This window comes from Rhinoraja longicauda, chromosome 31 (genome assembly GCF_053455715.1).
Source record: "Rhinoraja longicauda isolate Sanriku21f chromosome 31, sRhiLon1.1, whole genome shotgun sequence".
Taxonomy (NCBI): Eukaryota; Metazoa; Chordata; class Chondrichthyes; order Rajiformes; family Arhynchobatidae; genus Rhinoraja; species Rhinoraja longicauda.
In genome coordinates, this window is record NC_135983.1 from 20,661,510 (window position 1) to 20,685,180 (window position 23,671).

Below are 23,671 nucleotides of genomic sequence, written 5' to 3' on the forward strand. Positions count from 1 at the left end.
TTTCCCCGCACATATCTGGAATAAGTTCCCGAAACGGACATAATGAAGACATTTAAAAAAACCATTTGGACAGATATAGTCAGAGGTTTAGTGGCTGCGGGCTAAATGCAGGCAAATGGGACTAGTCCAGTTTGGCAACTTGGCCGGCATGGACAAGATGGGCTGAAGGGCCTGTTCCCGCGCTCGTTTTCACACTTAACCCTTCCATATCTCTATGTCTCCCTCTCCCCTGACTCTCAGTCTGAAGAAGGGTCCCGACCCGAGACGTCACCCATTCCTTCTCTCCAGAGATGCTACCGGTCCCGCTGAGTTACTCCAGCATTTTGTGTCCACCTATTTGTCCAAGCGGCTGAATTGCTTGGTTTGGCTGAGAATATCATGTTATTTTTTTTCCACTTCGCTATGTAAACGCCACCAAGTTGTAGTACAGGATTTATGTTGAAAAAATAAACACTTGTCGATTTCTCTCTGGCTGAATTTTAATAACAATCCTAATGCACATAAATCCGGTGATTTTGTTTGAGGCTGAGTTGGTCCCGCGGGGCCTTTCAAACACCCCTCAACATTTCTAACGAGAGGGCGAAATAGCACCAACACACCAAGTGTGAAGGTGCGTAGAAAGAAGAGTCGCCTGCCCATCCCTCCACAGATGCTGCCTGGGCCGCTGTGTTTTATCCGAAGTGTAAAGGTGTTCGCAGGGATCTTTGTGTTAATACCAATCACAGTTCCGCAGGAAGGTAGCGTTTCACCCCCGATGAAGAACAGACACCAAGGCCGTATGAGGAGAGCATAGTTTCTCTCCTCTCCCCACCTCCCTCCAATTCCTTGGCGCTCACGCCTTGATCGTTGTTCACCCCAACAGCGAATACCAGCAAACCTTTCCACCACCGGGTCCCCGAGGAAGGAGCTCAGGTATGTCTGTCCACCGGGACCCACTGATTAAAGACGAGGAACAAGAGGCACAAGAGATGCTGGAATCTTGAGCCAAACACGTGAAGTACTGGAGAAACTCAGCAACGTCGGCCGGGCAACGTCTATAGGGGGGACGACAGGGTCGGGACACAAAGTGCTAAAGTAACTAATCAATTCAGGCAGCATCTCTCCAGAACATGGATATGACCCTTCTTCAGACTTAGATTGGGAACACTGATATCCCCCTCTCTTCCCTTCACTCAATGGGACAATTGTAGCAATAATGAGATGAGCTCACTCGATAATAGTTTGCCTTTGAGGAAATGAACTTACTGCATAAGATGAAAGAAGATTCCCCGAGTGAAATTTCAAGGGAAACCCAAGTCAGAGGTGAAAAGGAGACAAAGGGGTTCTGGATCAGGACAGAAGAGGGGTTGCGGGATGTACAGCCGGAGGGAGGGGTAGACTTTGTCTATTTTCTCGCTTCCCTCTGCATCAGCCTGAAGAAGGACCCCGACCCAAAACGTCGTCTGTCCATGGTCTCCACAGATGCTGAGTTACTCCATCGTTTAATCGTGGATGCGAGTTCCCGTTAACCGTGGCAGCGTGACCGCTTTCTTATCTTTAAGGCAGCCAAACTTGAGTTCAACCTCACTGCAGAGAGCCCAGGTGCATTAATTGTATTAATTGCATTGTATTGCCCTATTCAAATCCGGATGATTTAGGCGCCCGGTGACCCACAGAGGCCGCGGTGCCTGGTCGGTTGAAGGTGCTATCCCCCAGGCGAACTGGGCCCAAGTCCCGTCTGCTTTCCGGGGCGCCAGGGCAGACTCGCCAGTGTTAGTTTAGTGAGGAGTTTTCTCTAGTGACACTCTTGCCAATATTTACTCTTTTAGGTTTTGATTTGGGTATTGTGAAAAGCTTTATTTTGCATGTTGCCAATATCATTGTTGGTTGTGGTACCTTGTGTGGTGAATCTGTGGAATTCATCGGCACAGAAAGCTGTGGAGGCCAAGTCAATGGATATTTTTTAAGGCAGAGATAGATAGATTTTTGATTAGTACGGGTGTCAGGTGTTATGGGGGAAGGCAGGAGAATGGGGTTGAGAGGGAAAGTTAGATCAGCCATGATTGAATGACGAAATAGACTTGATGGGCCGAATGGCCTAAATCTGCTCCTAGAATTTATAAACTTATGAGTCTTGACATCATGTTTGGCACAGACATTGTGGACGAAAGTCCTGTTCCTGCATTGCCCTTTCCATTTTCTATATAAATTACTCTTGAGTGTCACCGGGTATAACTCTGCCAAATGGCCTAATTCTGCTCCTATGACTTATGGACATGAAATTGCGAGGAATTTAGCTGTTGCTTTTTGTCTAGTTAACAACATTGACTACCTTTCAAAGTTGAATCATTGGCTATAAATTGCTTGGAACATCCTGGTGTCAGGATTGGAGTTTCCAAACCTGGCCAATTCAGCATCAAGACCCCAGCATCGACTGTTCGTTGTATCTTTCTTCTTTCCTGCTTTGTTCCATCATTTAATCTTGAAAGCCTAAACTTTCTTCCATGTTATTTATCAGGGGGTCTCACTTCATGGATTCACGGATTAGAGGAAAGCATATTATTGACTATAAGTCACTTGAGATAGTAAAAGGTTTCATATCGAACTCATCTTTTCTAATTGAGGATATAGAGATTTTAAGGAAAAATTAAGATAGACACAAAAAGCTGGAGTAACTGCGGGACAGGCAGCATCCCTGGAGAGAAGGATTGGGTGACTTTTCGGGTCGAGACCCTTCTTCAGACTAATGCTAGTCTGAAAAAAGGTCTTGACCCGAAATGTCACCCATTCCTTCTCTCCAGAGATGCTTCCTGTCCTGCTGAGTTACACCAGCATTTTGTGTCTATCCCCCTGTGACTACATAAGCTTCATCTTTATCCTCTATGTGCTCCAGTTTCCTCTTTATCCTTTGTGAATGTTCTAAAATTTCAGAGACCTTATACAGTTGGGGTCATAGCATATTTTAAATACAACATACCACTCTATACAACTTTCATAGTCATATTGGTTGGGCTGGTTATTTTTAACAATACTGAACACCCCAGTCAGTGAGACACACAAGTCAAAAAACCACAAATATGCCTGAAATACATTGGAATGGCAATATGTCAGAAATTCACAGGAAAACAGCCAGTCTTTGGACCTCCTCATTCTGTCAATAAGCTTCCGTCAGGCCTGGGGGAGGGGGGGTTGAAAGGAAGAAATGATGAAATTAGAGAGAAAGAAAGCATGATGGCAAAATAACAATTAGATATTATTTACTTTTGCCAAGATTTTCCATTACATTTCCTCCCTTTCTCATCTCTTTTGGTGACTTTGAGCCTGGCGGGGTAGAATATGTGGGTGAGTTACAGGATGAGACAACACAGAATAAGGCCACGTTTCCCTTTGTGACTCTGCTACTTCTCTGAAAGAGCTTTTCACATAAAATAGAAGAAGGCAGGCTGTCCACTCCTCAAATCTGCTCTACTTTTCAACAAGGTCACAGCTGAATCTTTACCTCGCCACATTGTCTTGAATACACTCAGAGCGCGGTGGTGCAGCATTAGAGTCGCTTCCTTACAATGCCAGACACCCAGGTTCGATCCTGACTTGGGGTGATGTCTGTACAGAGTTTGTATGTTGTCCCTGTGATCGTATAGGTTTTTTCCAGGTGCTCTGGTTTCCTCCCGCACTCCAAAGACGTACAGGTTTGTTTGGTAAAATTGTAAATTGTCCCTAGTGTTAGTGTACGGGGTCATTGCTGGTCGGTGTGGGCTAAAGGGGCTGTTTCCACGCTGTATCTTTAAACCCTAAACCATATCTCCACAACCCTTATGGATGGAACGGACATTACCGGCTGCGTGACGATGTTTTTCCTCATCTCTTTCGTGAATCACAGGCTCCTGGTTCTGTTCACCCTGGTCAGGGGAAACACGAATCAGACATTTATTTTATAAGGTTCTGTTTTCATGCATCCACCTTGCATTCTTCAAACTATAAAAAACCTACATCCACTTTACTTAATTTCTCCTCATCTGACATTCTACGTATCGACGTAATGGACCTATGTTACTCCTATTCTATTGCATGTATACCATTCCCGTGTAGGGAGATCAGACCTGTATACAATATACTGGGTGTAACTTCGCTAGGACCGTATGTAATTGCCATGAGGCGCCTTTGCTCCTGCATGCAAATCCTTTCGTGATAAAGGTCAAGTTACTGTTTGCCTTCCTAACGTCGTGGTGTAGCTACATATTAACTTTAATTTGTATATGTCCCTCTTAATACCAACACCTTTTAATCGCTCATAACTTAAAAGATCCTCTATTCCTCTTTCTTTTTTACCATTAGTTTAATAACCTCTTATGTGGCACCTTATTAAAGGCTTCTGAAAGTCCAAACGCAACACACCGACAAGTTCGCAATGAACTATTCTCTAGTTACAACATCAAAAAATCCTATTAGATTTGTCATAAAATGATTTCCTTTCCTTTGGCTCCACCTGGTCCTATTATTATTTTCTAGTCATTTCATGACTTCCTTAATAATGGCATTTTTTTATTAACCAATGAGTAGCTAGCTGGTCTGTTTCCATTTATTTCTCTGTTTACTTTGTCCTTCTTTATTAAGCAGTGGGATTACATTTGCTACCTTCCAATCTATGGGGACCATTCTAAAGCCAATGGTGCTGTAGGAAGTGACAATCAGTACATCATCATCATCATCATCTCTTTAGACTATCCCTCAAAATCGAGGATGACTTGCTTCTACAGTTCTGGTGGGATCTAAGGTGATCTAAGGCTGATGCGGGAAACACAGCCTCCTTTGTAGATGGGGCAATGGGTTTCTAACAGGACAAACAAGTGGGAAGTTTGTGAGGTGGTGTGGTCCATCGTCATTCCTGACACGTGGACCTCTGTGCTTCCCAATTCCTCCTCCTTTTGTAATTTAGTTGAACTCTGACATTTGTTTTTAAGGAGGCTGTGAGAACACCTTTGAACCTTTTTCCTCTGTCCACCTTTTAATCTCTTCTGGAGATAGAGATCGGAATCAAGGGTTTGTTTCTGGAGTCCGGTATTGAGTTTGCAAATGAAATAGCCTGCCCAATGGAGCCAACTGTATTTTACTTAAATACTTGCAATCCCTCAAGAATCTGAAGAAGGGTCTCGACCCGAAATGTCAACTATTCCCTTTCTCCAGAGATGATGCCTGACTTGCTGAGTTACTCCAGCTTTATGTGCCTATTTGCGATCCCTCACTTGGATGTAACCAAAAGGTGCCAGTACTTGGACCAGGGGTGTTGTCACCTTTCAGATTGGTTTTGACAAGTAAATGTTCTCAGTGCTTTTGTCAGAAGGACCTGTGGGAATTAACTTTCCCTACTTGCCCCATGCCAATTGCGCTTAGCCAGAGGGTTGCCGGGGGAGATCAATTTGTCTCCCTCTTGGATGCCGATCAAGGTCAAAGCAGAAATTTTGCTTGGCCGCTTGACAACATGCTGTTAAAAAGAACAGCATACTTCAGTTTATTTTACTGATCACTTTAAATCATATCCGAAGTGACATTTCTGCTGTTGGAAACAGTTTCTTCTTATTTACTCTGTTTAAGCCCTTTCATAGTTTAATCCCCCCTCCCCTTAACTGCCTGTGCTCAAAGGAAAACAACCCAAGCTTCTCTATTCTCTCTATAATCCCTCACCAGTGGCAATTTGACGCAGCTGGTAGAGCTGCTGCTTCACAGTGCCAGAGATCCGAGTTCGATCCTGACCACGGATGATATCCCTTTTCTTTCTGTGACTGCATGGGTTTCTTGCAGGTGCTCCAGTTTCCTCACACATCCCACAAAATGTGCAGGTTTATAGGTTAATTGGCCTCTGTAAATTGTATAGGGGGTGGATGCAAAAGTGAGAAAACATAGAAAGTGATCGATGGTCGACTTGGACTCAGTGTCCAAAGAGCCTGTTTCTATGCCACTCAATTCAATCAATCAAACTGAAGATCCATATCGCTGAAACCATTCATATAAACCTCCTCACACCTTTTGTTAGTGTATCAAGACTTGGAAGTGACTTGTAGAGGGATGGTTGGGAAGGAGTGGGAGAGATTGGTATTGTGTTAGCAGTTAGTGGATGCTGTAGTGGATGGGCACTTGGGGTGAATGAATTTTGATGATTTGAATGTCCTTCATCAGGTTTGGAAATTGTAATTTATGATTTTTTAAACATTTTTTCCATTCTTTTCTCCCCTCCCCAGTGCTCTGGAGTTCACAATGCCGAAATCATTCCTGGTGAAAATTAGAAAAACTGGCTCTTTTAACCAGCCTCGATACACTGATGATAAAGTATCAAGCAAACTGGACCCGGTGTTGACACCTCCTGTTGGTGAGTTTCAAAACTCAAGCGCTTTACAGCCCCATTAAAGCAAGAACTCAACAAATAAAAATACAATAAACAATAAATCAACAAATTAATCATCAGTAATACTCAGTGACTAGGCCCTGTTTCCTGTAGGACATGGGGAATATGAGGAGTTATGTTTCTTGTCAGGATGGGGCAAGGAATGTGGGAGATGGATTTCATGAACTGATTATGACATTGGTGCTGTTTTAATCTCTGTACCTTTCCTCAAGTCTTCCAATTTCTCTTCTTTCTTCATGATTTTTTTTGTCTCACCACGCTCAATAGATAATAGACAATAGGTGCAGGAGGAGGCCATTCGGCCCTTTGAGCCAGCACCGCCATTCAATGTGATCATGGCTGATCATTCTCAATCAGTACCCCGTTCCTGCCTTCTCCCCATACCCCCTGAGTCCGCTATTCTTAAGAGCTCTATCCAGCTCTCTCTTGAATGCATTGAGAATTGGCCTCCACTGCCTTCTGAGGCAGAGAATTCCACAGATTCACAACTCTCTGACTGAAAAAGTTTTTCTGGTCTCTCTGAAAGCCTCTTGTTTGATCTTGCTTTAACTGATCCATTACTCAGAGATGCTCCTGGAATAAATCTTAGTTATTATAAATGGAAAACTTAATATAAAGCAGAATAAATGTTAGATCGGAAGGACTTTTTAAATTGTGAGTACTGAACCTGGAAAGGAAATGGTGATCTTCCACAGGTGTGGTTCAATGGACTAATGTTGCCAGACTTAACATAAATAAACAAAGTTTGTGTTTACTGGAATATGGAAGATTAAAGAATGATTTGATTGAGAATTTTCTGATTTTCAAATGGACACAAGAGTAAACCTTTTTGCTTGTCGGCAACAAAGGACACAATCTTAACATCTGAGCCATACTCTGAAGTTTAAATACGCAGGAACATGCAAAGGGTGACAGCAATATGAAATACTCTTCCACAAATGCAGATTTTAAGATTGTGCCCCTTTTATTCTTGTGCCATTGCTAGCAGAATTGTGAAATTGGACAAATCTGGTAATTTCTGTATGAGTAACGTGAAAAAGATTCATTTGGCTATCAGCAATGGAAGACACAATGCTTTAAAAAAAAAATATTTGAACATTTTTCTGTTTATTAGTTCTTAAAGATGATGGAAAATGTAAGGAGGTTTATTTGACTGACTGTCCAAAAATCATCCAGTCGTGTTTTGGAAGGCGGGAGAATTGCCAGAATTGACATTTCGGGTGACCTATGACAGGAGAGGGTGGGAGGGTTAAAGGAGATCAAATGACAACACTCGCAGGAAGAGTCTGAGTTCAGGAAGGCAGTTCGATGTGGAAGGTGCACTGAATAGAGACTTGGAAGCCGGGAGACCATATTCCAGCCAAAAGTTATAGGTGAAAGGGAAGAAGAAAAACTGCCGAAATAAATGCTCAACCAGCCAAGAATCAAGTGTTTACATGTAAACCCCGACCTGATTGTTATTAATCTCTTCAATAGGAGAAGGGTTTTGGCAGACAGTTGGGTTTTGTGTTGCTAATGGTAAACAGAGAGATCATTATCTTTTCGTGACCAGTACCCGTGACAGTGCTTTCATGAGGGGGAAGAGTCTGAAAACTGTAATCCCAGCTGCAGCCGGGGGTAATGAGATTTGCATAACCCGGGCGATGAAGGAGGCTCTACTCTTATATAAACAGACCAGGAGAACAGTCCGCCACAGGCAAGTGGTCGCTGGCTCGCCCGGGAAAGGCGCTTGCGAAGTGCGAGAACACTTCTGATTCCACTTCAAAACTCTTGTCCTAGAGAAGTGGATTGGGCTTTCCCGGATTGCCTCCGTATATATTTAGGAAATACAATCCTGAATTATATATTATATAGTATATATAAGCATATACGATAATACAATACACTATTATCTACTATAATATATAGTAAATATATATATATTATATAACCCTTCATTCTTATTTATTAATATAATATATAAACACACACACACACACATATATATATATGTATTTGTCTCATGAACTGCACACAACAATCTTCAGGATATTAATATATCCTGATTATATATTTATATATATAATCTATATATTATATATAATATAGATTATTTGAGATTATATATCCTGAATATATAATCAGGATATATTAATATCCTGAAGATTGTTGTGTGCAGTTCATGGGACAAATACATCAGGGACCCAAACCAAAATGTCTCCAATGTTCTCCAAAGATGCTGCCTGACCCGCTGAGTTACTCCAACACTTTTTGCTTTTTTTGTGTATTAACCAGCATCGGCAGTTCTCTATTTCTACTTTTGAACCATCTAAAGACATGCAGCACAGAAATTGACCCCTTCGGCCCACCACGTCCATGCTGGCCATCAAATACCTCCCTACATTAATTCCATTTGCCTGCACTGGGGCCACACTTCCAACTGCTCATTCAAATACGTATTAATTGTTGTGAATATTGCTGCTTCCACCTGCCTCTTGGGTGTTCCAGATTTCAACCACTCTCTGGGTGTAAATATTCTTCTTCAAATCCCATCTAAAGCACTGAACTCAGTTTAAAACTATAGTCTCAGGGTTAGGTTTAGGTTTATTATTGTCTCATCTATCGAGGTAAAGTGCAAAGCTTTCTGTCCAATCAGATCAAATCATATGACTCATTAATACAATCAAGACAAACTTAAATACAATAGGCAGAGCAAAGGGGAAGATACAGAGTGCAGGATATAGTTCTCAGCATTGTAGCGCAGCAGTTCCATAGACAAATCCAATGGGATAGATGTGAATCAGACTGTACTCTAGCTTATGGAAGGATGATGAATTGTAGGATTGTCAGACCTGAAGGAATATATCAAAGAGAATATCATTAGAAAACTTAGAAATTGTGCTGTATTTACAAGTAGAAAAGAGAATTAAAGGAGTAAAGCAATTGTATCGGATGATAATAGATCCTCTGGGAAGAGCACACAAAGAGAGAGTAAATGAAGACCCTGTTCCATCTAAAAACATCCCAAGGCACTGTTCTGAAGAAGAGATGGATTGTTTTTCCTGTGTTTTCACTAATTTTATCCCTGAACCAATAACATCATCATTATATTGCTGACTACAAGGTTTGAAATATTAGATTGGTCATAACATGTCCTGAGCCATTCTGAGAACATGGAAAATATTATATAAACTTGTTATATTTCTCAATTTTATAACTAAATCGTCATGTCCTTAGCACAGGTCTATGCAAATCTATTCACAATCTATCCCAGGGAAGATCATGAATACAATGAGGAGGAAGTTGTACAGAACTTGAACAGAATCCAACTGGAATAACTAGATTGCATTTCTGTTTGCTGCACTTCAGCATAGATACGTTTGTTTTGGAGAGAGTGCAGCACAGATTCACCAGATTTAAACAGGGATTAAAGAGTTTGATGATGAGAACACGCCTTGCCTTTATTTGTATTAGGAAGGTAGGATTGATTTAAGTAGGATGTTTAAAATTATAAAAGATTTTATGATAGATTTAAATAAATAGTTTCCTTTGGTATGAGGGCATGTCGTTAGTCTTGGCAGGGGTAATTGGTCACGGTTTCCCGATTTAATGGGAAGAAAATGAGAAAACCGACTATGATCCCTTTGCTGCAACTCCTCTGGAATAGTGTCTGAAGATAAACTCAGAAGCCTAGATACCCGAACAGCTGGGCATCCACCATGTTAGGTGATAGGTATCTCAGCATAAGGTCTCCGTAAGGTGTTTGTAACTAGTTTCAATGGTTCAATAGCACTTTATTGTCCTATGCATTTAAATACAGTGACATTCCTTGTTTGCATACAGTTCAGTAAAATCTTACTGAACATAAGGGCAAACATACCTAAGTACAAAATTGCAACGTTTGTAGTGTAAGAATAATAGATTACACTGAGGTGGTACTCAAAGAGTCTCCACGTTTCCGTTGCCATCTTGTCTCCTTCAAGTTTCAAAGTCCTTGAAAATATAAGAGTCTTATCTTGGAGCAGAGACAAAAGCAACACCACAGTCACACTCATTCCACCTGTCCACCCTGAAGAAAGACACAAAATGCTGGAGTAACACAGCGGGGTAAGGCAGCATCTCGGGAGATGTACAATCAGTGCTATTTTTGTGACTATCTGCATGTGGTGTTGCACCTGAGCTCGAAAAAGTAAAAAACTAAATTTTCACATTTTTTAAATGACAAAAAGATCATTAATGTTTAAAAAAGAAATATTATTAATTAAATGAGGTGGTCAGGCTCTTAAAGAGCTTAAGCAGTTTACAAGACGATGAACTGCCATAGACACCAACAGCAAGGAAGAAAATTCGTACCAGCACCTTTTTTGTCCACAAAATAGCATTGGATACAATGAATATCTTGCTAGTAGCCGCATCACAGATGCTTAGACAACAGACAACACACAAAAATTAATTATATATAATTATGTATAGTTTACACACAAATCCTGCAAGACAATGAAAAGAATAAAAAGCTGTCCAAAAAGAAAGACATTCGTGCAAAAACACAATTAGAGAAAAAATGTTCATGGTAGTGCAAGAGGTGGCCCGTAGGTTTCCACTGTTGAGGTAGGATTAGGATTGTACAGGACGATTCAAGAACCTGTTGGTTGTAGGAAGTATATGTTCTTGAAACTGGTGCTGTTGGACCTAAGGCTTCTGTGCCTCCTGCCTGATGATTACATGATGATCAAAACGAACACCCTCCCATTTTCCACTCTGTCCATTTATATACTGCCATCAGCCTTCCCAAAGCCTTCTCGAAAGAAAGAGATCTAATCCTTGCTGAATAAGCATCCATCATCCCTGGATCCATTCTTTAATTGTATTCTCACCGATCTAATCCTTCCTGAATTCTCTCTGTTTCCTTCCACAATTGATCACAAGACTTCAGTTGAGGCCAGACCGATGTTTATAAAGGTTCATCATAATTGCTATATACGCTGTGCCTTCTATTGTTAAAGTCCAGAATTTTGCACACGTATTAACCATTTTCTCCCACCTGTCAATCATTTATGTACATATATCCTTGGTTCCCTTTGCTCTTGCACGCCTTTTCGAACAGTATCTTTATTTTATTTTCTATGTCCCCATTCTTCCCAACAAAATCCACCACTCGTATTTCTCTTTGTCAGCCATGCATCTGCCTATTCCACTGGTTTGATTATAGGATGAGAGGGGGATCTTATAGAAACCTATACAATTCTTAAGGTATATTGCACAGGCTAGATGTAGGAAAAATTTTCCCAATTTTGGGGGAGTCCAGAACCAGGGGTCACAGTTTAAGAATAAGGGGTGAGCCATAGGACTGAGATGAGGAAAAACCTTTTCACCCAGAGAGTTGTGAATCTGTGGAATTCTCTGCTACGGAAAGCAGTGGAGGCCAATTCACTGGATGTTTTCAAGAGAGAGTTAGATATAGCTCTTAGGTTCTGATGGAATCAAGGGATATGGGAGAAAGCAGGAACAGGGCACCGATTTTGGATGATCAGCGATGATCATATTGAATGGCGGTGCTGTCTCAGGGCCAAATGGCCTTCCCCTGCACCTATTTTTTAATGTTTTTCTGTTTCTACGTTTCTTTTTTGTACTGCAGTCTATCACTATATTGGCATGTGTTGTGTTACCTCCAAATTCGCTGCAATTTTTTTTTTTCTTATAATACTTTCAATATACTTCCTCGGTCAGGACATCTTGACTCCTTACTGTAGATGCCACTTAGAAATGCATTTTCTTTTCCTTCCCCAACATAACTAGATAACAAAAACAAGATCTTGTGACGTTTCAATAGACAATAGACAATAGGTGCAGTAGTAGGCCATTCAGCTCTTCGAGCCAGCACCGCCATTCAATGCGATCATGGCTGATCACTCTCAATCAGTACCCCGTTCCTGCCTTCTCCCCATATCCCCTCACTCCGCTATCCTTAAGAGCTCTATCCAGCTCTCTCCTGAAAGCATCCAACGAACTGGCCTCCACTGCCTTCTGAGGCAGAGAATTCCACAACTTCACCACCCTCTGACTGAAAAAGTTCTTCCTCATCTCCGTTCTAAATGGCCTACCCCTTATTCTTAAACTGTGGCCCCTTGTTCTGGACTCCCCCAACATTGGGAACATGTTATCTGCCTCTAATGTGTCCAATCCCCTAATTATCTTATATGTTTCAATAAGATCCCCCCCTCATCCTTCTAAATTCCAGTGTATACAAGCCCAATCGCTCCAGCCTTTCAACATACGACAGTCCCGCCATTCCGGGAATTAACCTAGTGAACCTACGCTGCACGCCCTCCATAGCAAGAATATCCTTCCTCAAATTTGGAGACCAAAACTGTACACAGTACTCCAGGTGCGGTCTCACCAGGGCCCGGTACAACTGTAGAAGGACCTCTTTGCTCCTATACTCAACTCCTCTTGTTACGAAGGCCAACATTCCATTGGCTTTCTTCACTGCCTGCTGTACCTGCATGCTTCCTTTCATTGACTGATGCACTAGGACACCCAGATCTCGTTGAACTCCCCCTCCTCCTAACTTGACACCATTCAGATAATAATCTGCCTTTCTATTCTTACTTCCAAAGTGAATAACCTCACACTTATCTACATTAAACTGCATCTGCCATGTATCCGCCCACTCACACAACCTGTCCAAGTCACCCTGCAGCCTTATTGCATCTTCCTCACAATTCACACTACCCCCCAACTTAGTATCATCTGCAAATTTGCTAATGGTACTTTTAATCCCTTCGTCTAAGTCATTAATGTATATCGTAAATAGCTGGGGTCCCAGCACCGAACCTTGCGGTACCCCACTGGTCACTGCCTGCCATTCCGAAAGGGACCCATTTATCCCCACTCTTTGCTTTCTTCGTGCTAATATTAAAATCTTGTGTATTTTTTAAACCAAGCAACCGGATTCAAATCAGTTGTATTCAAATCTGAGCTATTAACTTGTCAAATGGAAGGTAGAGGGTAACAGGTAATTCGCAAACCACTTACATTGTTGGATGACTTCACACAAGGAAAGGCCTTTAGCTGAATTAAAATTGCCCCAGTTTCTTTACAAAGAGAGCTGAGGTGAGATGAGGAGTCTAGTTTAGTTTAGTTTAGTTTACAGATACAGCACAGAAACAGGCCCTTCGGCCCACCAAGTCTGCGCTGACCAGCGATCCCTGCACACTAACACTATCCTACACACACTAGGGACAATTTGCAATTATGTAATATAATAATAATAATAATAATAATAATAATATATTCCTTTATTTGTCCCACACTGGGGAAATTTGCAGTGTTATAGCAGCAAAGTGAATAGCAAGAGACATTCATTATAAATAAAATAAAGATAAGGATAATTGTCATAATTTACTCTGTTTTTCTTTAACTGTTACTGTTAACTGTTCTGTTGACTGGTCTGCTGGGAGCAGCGCTGGTTGTGCAGTCTCACAGCAGTGGGAAGGAAGGACCTCCGATATCTCTCCTTCACACACTTGGGGTGAAGGAGTCTGTCACTGAAGGAGCTACTCAGTGCAGTGACAGTGTCCTGCATGGGGTGGAAGTCGTTGTCCAGCAGCGATATTATCTTTGGTATCATCCTCCTCATGCCAATTAACCTACAAACCTGCATGTCTTTGCAATGTGGGAGGAAACCGGAGCACCCGGAGAAAACCCAAGCGGTCATAGGGAGACCGTACAAACTCGATACAGACAGCACCTGTGGTCAGGATCAAACCAGGGTCTCTGGCGCTGTGAGGCGGCAGCTCTAGGCTGCGCCACCGTGCCGAGTCGGAGTTAATATCGGTGTGAATATATTATTCTTCCGTGTAAGATTTCAGAAATCTGATGAGCTTTCATTGTTTCTCTGTAGATTTACCCATATGGTCTCCAGTAGAAAACACGGGGCCTTCCACTGGGCTGAATGTCCATGACCGTGAACATGTGCAAGAAAAGACTCCATGGGAGAATGGCAGAGACTATCAGAGAGGGCCCTTGAGCCTGATTAAAGCCGCTACATACGACATCCCTCCAGGTACCGAGATCTTATGCATGGAACAGGCTCATCCGCTCACCCCAGGTAACTTGCATACTTGATTATCACAACCCACTTTACAAACAAATCTTATGAGCAAGGAAAGGCTTGCATGTTATGGTGCCTTTCATTATCTAAGAATGACCCAGGAATTTTTTTAAATCAAGTATTTTTAAAGCAGTCACTGTAGAAAATATAACAGTGATTATACAGTGATTATACAGTAATTCCCATGGAGCCTGATATTTGACCAAATCACTATGATATTGGTAGCCAGAGTACGATAGTTGACTGGCCCCATTTCTTTTCAATTTAGTGCGGGTTATCCAGTCAGCAGAAAGACAATACATGATTACAATCGAGGGTAGACACAAAATGCTGGAGTCACTCAGCGGGTCAGGCAGCATCTCTGGAGAGAAGGAATGGGTGACGTTTCGGGTCGAGACCCTTCTTCAGACTGATGCCAATTGAGCCATTTACAGAATGTGATTTTAACGTTTGAATTAACACTGTACAGTGGTTTTAACATTATGAAAATATCTCACTGGAGTTTTATCAGCAACGTTGAACAACAAGGCATGCAAGGACACATATTAACGATGGCTGAAGTGTATCTTTTAAGGGACATAAAGTAGGAAAGAGGTGGAGAGGGAATTTAGTTAGGGTAGGGGAAAGGCGTGAAGTGAAATTCCGACGTATGTGGTTTAGCAGCTGAAGGTTGGCCTGGAAATAGATCAGTGATTGAAGTCAAGGGTAAGTGAGAGGACATCCTGATGCTTTGAAGCTTAGTGGAAGCAGCGACCAGAGGGGTGAATGGAATGTAGGTCTTGGTGTGGGTGAAGGTAATACCAGCAGAGTTTTAGATTTAAGATAAACACAAAAAGCTGGAGCAACTCAGCGGGACAGGCAGCATCTCTGGAGAGACCTTTCTTCTCGACCCGAAACATCACCCATTCCTTCTCTCCAGAGATACTGCCTGTCCCGCTGAGTTACTCCAGCTTTTTGTGCCTATCTTCTGTTTAAAACGGCATCTGCCGTTCCATCCTACGCATTGAGTTTTAGATTTAGTGTATGGTAGGTGGAAGCTGTGAGACCACCCAGCTTTGTACTGGGAAAGATGCACTAAGATTCATAAATTAGCTGAGATTTGTGGGAGAGTGTGAAATTTGTGGTGGTGGAAAGAAAAATGAATTTCACTGCACCAGTCTGAAGAAGGGTCTCGACCCGAAACGTCACCCATTCCTTTTCTCCTGAGATGCTGCCTGACCCGCTGAGTTACTCCAGCATTTTGTGAATAAATACCTTCGATTTGTACCAGCATCTGCAGTTATTTTCTTACAGTACCACTGACCCATGATCACTGTTCAGTGGATCTCATTTCAAGGCTCTTCAACTGGATACATTCCTGGATATTTCATCGTATCAGTTTGAAGGGGAACAGAGTTATAGGTGCAGTAGCGGGTAGTTAGAATATAGAACATAGAACAGTAGAGAACAGGCCCTTTGGCCCATATTGTCTATGCCAAACGTGATAACTGGTTAAACTAATTTACTCTCCCTGCACATAATATATTCCTTTATTCGTCCCACACCGGGGAAATTTACACATGATCATATCCATGTGCCTATCTAAAAATCTTTAAAACACCACTATCATATTTACTCCCACCAACATCTCAGGCAACACATTCCAGGCACCTACCATCGTCTGTGTAAACGTCTTGCCCCGCACTCCTTTTAGACTTTGCCCCTCTCATCTTAAATCTCTGCTCTCTTAACTTTGAGTTCTCCACCCTGGGGAAAAAAGGTTTGTCCACCCCAGTTTACTTTAGTTTAGATCGAAGATCGACACAAAAAGCTGGAGTGTAACAGCGGGTCAGATGGCATCTCCGGAGAAAAAGAATAGGTGACGTTTCGGGTCGAGACCCTTCTTCAGTCAGTTTAGTTTAGTTTAGAGATACAGTGGGGAAACAAGCCCTTTGGCCCACCGAGTTTGCCAACCAGCGATCACCCGCACACTAGTTCTATGTTACTCTCTAAGGACAATTTACAGAAGCCATTTAACCTACAAACCTGCACGTCTTTGGAATGTAGGAGGAAACCAGAGCACCTGCAGTAAGCCCACGTGGTCACAGGGAAAACATAAAAACTCGGTACAGACAGCACCCGTAGTCAGGATTGAACCTGGGTCACTGGCGCTGGAAGGCAGCAACTCTACGCTGCGCCACTGTGCCGCAGCAGATGGACTTTGGTGGAAATATGAAATGAAAAATTCTGCCGGTAATGTTCAGTTGTGTTCCTTTGTGTTGCAGGGTCAGGAACCCTTCTCTCAAGATCTTCTGGCAATAAAGAATGTTTGCTGACTTCCGCCCACAAGCCAAGCTTTCCCTGGGGCTCGTTCCAGAACATATATGACTTCTGCCATCTCTCCCCCAGCTTCCAGTCCTCCCTCTTGGTCGACAAAGGTGGTCTGTGCAGGCCCCCTGTTTCAAGACCACTGGTGATCGACCAGCCCATTGACTACAGCACACATTACTCCTCAAACGCTTACTGCTGCATAAAGTGTAATAAGGTAATTGCTGTAGACGTTCGGTAAAACTGGGGTTCTAGCAGTGCGATGGGGCTGCGGGGATAGTTGGCTGCCTTCAGTCAAATTGTAGCATTCTTGGTGTCTTTTCAGAAGGTTGTGGGTTCAAGTCCCACAAACACCTCTCAAATCCAAATCAGATTTCCTTTCATAGTGGCATTGTTCAGAGGACCCAATTCCCAATGAGATGGACCACACTGATCTCCTGACAGTAAAACATGAAATGAAGTTAATGTTAAATTAAGGGCGGCACGGTGGCGCAGCGGTAGAGTTGCTGCCTTGCAGCACCAGAGATCCGGATTCGATCCCGACTACGGGTGCTGTCTGTACGGAGTTTGTACGTTCGCCCCATGACTGCGTGGGTTTTCTCCGAGATCTTCGGTTTCCAAAGATGTACAGGTTTGTAGGCTAATTAGCTTGGGTTTGTATACTTGGTATAAGTGTAAAAAGTCTCCCCAGTGTGTGTAGGCTTGGGTTGATGTATGGTGATCACTGATCGGTGTGGACTCGGTGGGCCGAAGAGTCTGTTTCCGCGCTGTATCTCTAAAACTTGTGTTAGTAGGAGATGCCATTTTGTTGTCAAAACTCTTTCTCGCTTACTTTAAAGTAAGTTTAAAAGCTTCACTTGGGACTCATTCCAGAACATGTATGACTTCTGACATCCTGACCCTCTTAGTCATTATCATGATGCTATTTGCAGTTTCTTATTGTGTGCAAATTAGCTTTCTTATTTATTTTATAACAACAGTTAATGCATTCTGGGAAAGAACAACTTTAAACTATAAATCACTTGAGATAGTGGAAGGTTCTATATCAAACTCATCTTTTTAAAGCGAGGATAGAGATTTTAAGAAAAAATTATGTCATTGTTACATGTGTGGGGGATAGATACAAAAAGCTGGAGTAATTCTGTGTCAGGCAGCATCTCTGGAGAAAACAAATAGGTGATGTTTCGGATCGAGACCATTAACGTCACCTATTCCTTTTCTCCAGAGATGCTACCTGACCCGCTGAGTTACTCCAGCTTTTTGTGTCTATCTTCAGTGTAAACTAGCATCTACAATTCCTCCCTACACGTGTGTGGGAGACCAGTTGAAGCCCCCTTTGGGAGCCATGACCTGTAGAATGTGGGGCATCCGAAGGTCAGTGTGGTCCATCTCATTGAGAGCAAAACACAAAGTGCTGGAGTAACTCAGCAGGTCAGGCAGCATCAGTGGAGGGAACAGACAGCGATGATCCTGCTTCAGCCTGCTCTGTCCTGTTGGGAGTGAAACACAAAGTGCTCGAGTAACTCAGCGGGTCAGGCAACATCTAGAAGAAATGGACAAGCGACTTGATTTGGTGCCTTTTTACAGATCCGAGCTGAAACATTGCCTATTTATTCCCTTCAGAGACGCTGCCTGACCCGCTGAGTCACTCCATCACTTTGTGTTTCACTCAAGATTCCGGTATCTGCAGTTCCTCGTGACTCCATCTCATTCAACAATCCCCTTACGAAAAGAAATTTGATTGGGATTTGGAGTGTAAATAAGAAACTGAATTGGAATGAGGAAGGGAACTGGATTTGGAGTAAGAACAGGAATGAGGACGTGAATTAGAGTAAAAATGAAAACAGTAGTGGGAATTAGAATAAGGTGCTGTCTGGGTGGATCTTGGGTGCTGTCTGTGTGGATCTTGGGTGCTGTCTGTGTGGATCTTGGGTGCTGTCTGTGTGGATCTTGGGTGCTGTCTGTGTGGAGTTTGTACGTTCTCACTGTGACCGCAAGGGATTCCTCCAGGTGCCCTGGTTACCTCCCATGTCCCAAAGATGTGTGGGTTTGTAGCTCAATTGGCCTCTGTAAGTTGTCCCGAGTGTGTAGGGAGTGGGTGAGAAGTGGGATAGTATGGAACTGGTGTAAAGGGGTGATTGGTGGCCTGTTTCCATGCTGTATCTCTAAACTAAACGAAACCAAGAATGAACAAAAAGCCTTTTTTTTAAAACTTTGTTTCTCAGGTGAGAAGCCTCACATGTGTGACACAGAATGTGAAATAAAAATAGAGAGATCCTTCTTTCAGTGGGGAAGCCTCACGTGGTACTTGCTCTGATAATGATCTTCTGCCCGCAGACCTTCTCCACGCCCCATGGCCTGGAGGTCCACGTTAGGAGGTCTCACAGTGGGATACGACCCTTCGCCTGTGACCTGTGTGGGAAAACATTTGGCCATGCCGTCAGCCTGGAACAACACCTGAACATCCATTCCCAGGTATTCCAACCCTCTCCAATCTTTCTGCTGTTAGCAACGTGGCACTTTGACCGTCACAAACCCATGAAATAGTGAGTGGGGGGGGGGGGGGGGGGGGGGATGGAGGGTGTGCAGTGTTCAGGAGCATCTTCAGGAGTGGAATTGTCCCCATCCTTCAGTGAGAGCACTTTCACAAGAGGATCAAAGCTGTATCTCAATTAGAGTCTGCCACCCCCCGGAAAGAAAGACTGTAAGATTCAGCGGCACATTGAGGAGAGGAAGGGGTCCACCCATAAAGTGAAGGTCTGGACCAAAGGAGAGAAGGGGACCAGTGAGATTCAGCACCTTCAGGGTAGGGCAGAACCCAGTGACAGGGAGACACAAGGAACAGTTAATGCTGCAAAGCACAAAGTGCTGGAGAAACTCAGCAGGTCAGCCAGCATCTGTAGCGGGAATGACTTTGAGTTTAGTTTATTGTCACATGTACCGAGGTACAGTGAAAAGCTTTTGTTGCGTGCTAACCAGTCAGCGGAAAGACTGCACATGATTACAATCGAGCCATTCACAGTGTACAGATACATGATGAAGGGAATAACGTGAATAACGTTTAGTGCACGATAGAGCCAGTAAAGTCTGATCAAAGGTTGTCCGAGGGTCTCCAATGAGGTAGATAATGGCTCAGGACTGCTCTCTGATTCTCTCGAGGATAGGCGACGTTTGGGTTGGGACTCTTCAGACTCTGGTGAGTGGGAGCCTGTACCCCAGAGGGAATCAGGAATTTCAGGATCAGAGATGACCTGTATCCCAGTGAGTGGAGTCTTTGGGAGAGGAGTCAAACACTAGGGAAACCGTAAGCTTGTGAATTCCATCAGGTGGTGGGATTTTGTTTTGAGGAACGTGCAATTGAATTTCAGAAGAGATTGCAGAAATGTGCTCAGTCTTTATAAACCAGACTGTTCATCCTGGCACACCTGGGCCTGGTGCATCCTGTACAGCTGCACACACTTACTGTGCACCAACTACAGTGAAGAGTTACACACTCGAAACAGATAGGCATTGCCCATTGCCATGAGGATCAGTTTGTAATACCGTGCAGTGGTATTTACAGGTGTGGGCTTTAGTTTAGCTCACCATTTCAGTGAGAATGAATTTCTTGCCAAAAACTGTGAGCTTGAAGCTGCCTGATGAGGAATACCGACATTCACTTTTACCCTCGACCCGAAACGTCACCCATTCCTTCCCTCCCGAGATGCTGCCTGACCCTCTGAGTTACTTCAGCATTTTGGGTCTACCTTCGATATTCACTTTTACACGTTGCCCGAATGTGCAATTTTAGGTTTCAGCTTCATACGTTCTCTTTTTTTACAGGAAAGGATCTTTGAATGTAAAATGTGCGGGAAAACCTTCAAGCGATCGTCCACACTCTCCACTCACCTGCTGATTCACTCCGACACCCGGCCTTATCCCTGTCAGTATTGTGGAAAACGATTCCACCAGAAGTCAGACATGAAGAAGCACACTTATATTCACACAGGTACGGTGAAATGAAACGAGTGTACATTCACTCACTCACTCGGGTAGAGCAGACCTACACACACAGGTAGATAGGAATATCACCGTATTCACATTGTTATGGAGAAACACATCTACATTGATCCAGGTACAATGGGAAACGCCCACATTTACACAGGTATATATAAATATTTAGGCAGGTGCAGTGGAAAATACCTTGTTGACACAGTAATACACCAATCCTCTCGCAGGCACTAAGGATCAAACTGATATTCCTTCACATTCATCTTCATGCAGGTACACGGGTGGGCAGGTACACATGTATGTGCAGGAAGGAACTACGGATGCTGATTAACACTGACGGCAAGACACACAAAGTTGGAGTAACTCAGCGGGTCAGGCAGCATCTCAGGTCCTTCAGACCCGAAACATCACCTATTCCTTTTCTCCAGAGATGCTGCCTGACCCGCTGAGTTACTCCTGCGTTTTTTGTCTATCTTCGAGATTCACATGTATGTTCACCCACAAACAAATCGCACTCGCAAGAGCACAGTGGAGCATGCTTTTGTTCACACAGTAACATGGTTACAATCACACAGGTAAGAAATACTCTTATATTCACACAAGGATGGTGGAATTCATCTATATTCAAGCTGAAACACACTACCTTCACTACGTTTATGAAATTATGTAGGAGAATGCCACTTTACATATTGGGTGCAGTGATTTTGACACAAGGAAACTCCAACATCCATACAGTTGGAAGGAAGACACAAAATGCTGGAGTAACTCAGCGGGACAGACAGCATCTCTGGAGAGAAGGAATGGGTGACTTTTTGGATCGAGACCCTTCTTCAGACTGAGAGTCGGAGTAGAGGGAAACTAGAGATATGGAAGGGTAAGGTGTGAAAGCAGGCGATGTTTAAGGAAATGTAGAATGGTTCATTGTTGGCTGAGAGGAAGGTGACAACGAGGCATACAAACAGTAAAATTAATCAGGAGGACACTGAAACTAGTCGGAGAATTGGGGTGGGGGAGGGATGGGGAGAGAGAGGGGAAGCAAGGGTTACGAAGTTAGAGAAATCAATATTCATAAAATCAGATAGGCACAGTGGATCATTGACATTTACGGAGACATAAAGTTGAAAATGTCGTTGGCACATGAACACATCTGTACCCACCCAGTAACAGGACTACATTCACACGATGACAGTGGGACACATGTAAATTCTCAAAGTCATAACAACATATAAAATGACATCAGTTCGCTAAAAGTGGGATTTGGGCAGAAGCAGCTGTCCCACCGAATAATAACAAGGGCGAAATTTAATAGAACCAAATTTTGGAACCAATGTAGAACCAATGTAGGACGCAATGTGCTGGAGTAACTCAGCAGGTCAGGCAGGATCACTGGAGAACATGGATAGGTGACGATTCAGGTCACGACCCTTCTTCAGAATACATATCTGTAGTTTTTTTGCATGCTCTCCAGAGATGCTGCCTGACCTGCTGAGTTTCTCTGTAACTTTGTGTCCTTTTGTGTATTAACCATCATTTGTAGTTCTTTGTTTTTACCTTTGAAACCACTGTTGTGTTTTATATTCAACACAAGGGACTGAAGGTGAATTTCTGCAACTCAGTGACAGAAGGAGAAAGGTCGATTGTAATCAGTCTTTTAATAGTTCAGGCAGAGCGTTTGTTTCATTTTATTCCACTATTTAATAAGATCACGGTTGATCTGACTGTAGCCTCTACTGTGCTTGTGGTCATCATTCGTCCCTCACATATCAAACAGCTATCGACGTCTGCCTTCAAATCATTCAAAGACCCTGCTCCCACCACCCTTTGGGAAAGCAGGGACTATCTGAAGTTAGAGAAGTCAATGTTCATACCGCTGGGGTGTAAACTACCCAAGCAAAATATGAGGTGCTGTTCCACCAATTTGCGCTGGGCCTCACTCTGACAATGGTCGGCATAGACTAGGTCGCCAAAGAGCCTATTTCCATGCTGCATCTTAAACCTAAACTAAATGTGGTGTTATGAAATTTAAGGACAATATTACTTAATCATAATAACATTCAATAGTCAGAAGTCCTTCAGAAAGGCTTCCTTTCTGTGGCTGCAACAGAACTAATATTCCCGCTCGCTCCCCATCCTAATGTTACTACCCACGGCGGTTCTTATAACTCTAAAGCAGAGATTGCAGGTTTAATTCCCCTACCAGAGACTTAAATTCTAAGCTGATATTTCCATGTAATACTGAGGGGATAGTTGACCGACTAGCTTCAAAACATACTTTGTTGGATGTAAAGTACTTTGGATGTTATTGGAAATTGCTATTTTTTTGCAGGTCTTACTTTCCATGCTACCTTTTAGGAAGCCATTAACTTACTCCCTGTTGGCTTGCTTAGGCTAGACTAAAAAAGATTCTGTGATGTTATTTCAAAGATAAAAGGAAGCATTCTCTCTGTAGCACCAGCTAACATCTTATTCCTTAAACCAACATAATAAAACGATTGGAAACACAAGGAACTGCAGACTTTGGGATCATGAGCAAGACATCAATTGGTGAACAAACTCATTGGGTTAGGCATCGGTAGAGGGAATGGACAGGCAACGTTTCAGGTAGGGACAATGATCTGTCCATTCCCTCCATAGATGCTGCCAGACCTGGTGAGTTACTCCAGCACTTTGTGTTTTGCGTAATAAAACAACTGATCCAGTTATTATCACATTGCAAAGACCTTTGATTAGTACGGGTGTCAGAGGTTATGGGAAGAAGGCAGAAGAATGGGGTTAGGAGGGAGAGATAGACCAGCCATGATTGAATGGCAGAGTAAACTTGATGGGCTAAATGGTCTAATTCTGCTCCTATCACATATGATCATGACCATTTTCCCAAAATGTTAATTTGCTTTCCATCCCCA

The 23,671-nt window shown here is 42.9% G+C and overlaps 1 protein-coding gene across 1 annotated transcript in view; it reads left to right on the forward strand.

Moving 5' to 3' along the window:
- The window catches only part of gfi1b (growth factor independent 1B transcription repressor), a 30,116-nt gene that overhangs the window by 1,534 nt on the left and 4,911 nt on the right, over nucleotides 1–23,671 (forward strand). Inside the window, exons 2-6 of the mRNA XM_078425823.1 lie at nucleotides 6,216–6,343; nucleotides 14,262–14,468; nucleotides 16,736–16,995; nucleotides 19,116–19,253; nucleotides 20,601–20,766. Coding sequence (XP_078281949.1) covers nucleotides 6,232–6,343; nucleotides 14,262–14,468; nucleotides 16,736–16,995; nucleotides 19,116–19,253; nucleotides 20,601–20,766 — 883 coding nt within the window. The 5' untranslated portion in view covers nucleotides 6,216–6,231. The remainder of the gene's footprint in view (nucleotides 1–6,215; nucleotides 6,344–14,261; nucleotides 14,469–16,735; nucleotides 16,996–19,115; nucleotides 19,254–20,600; nucleotides 20,767–23,671) is intronic.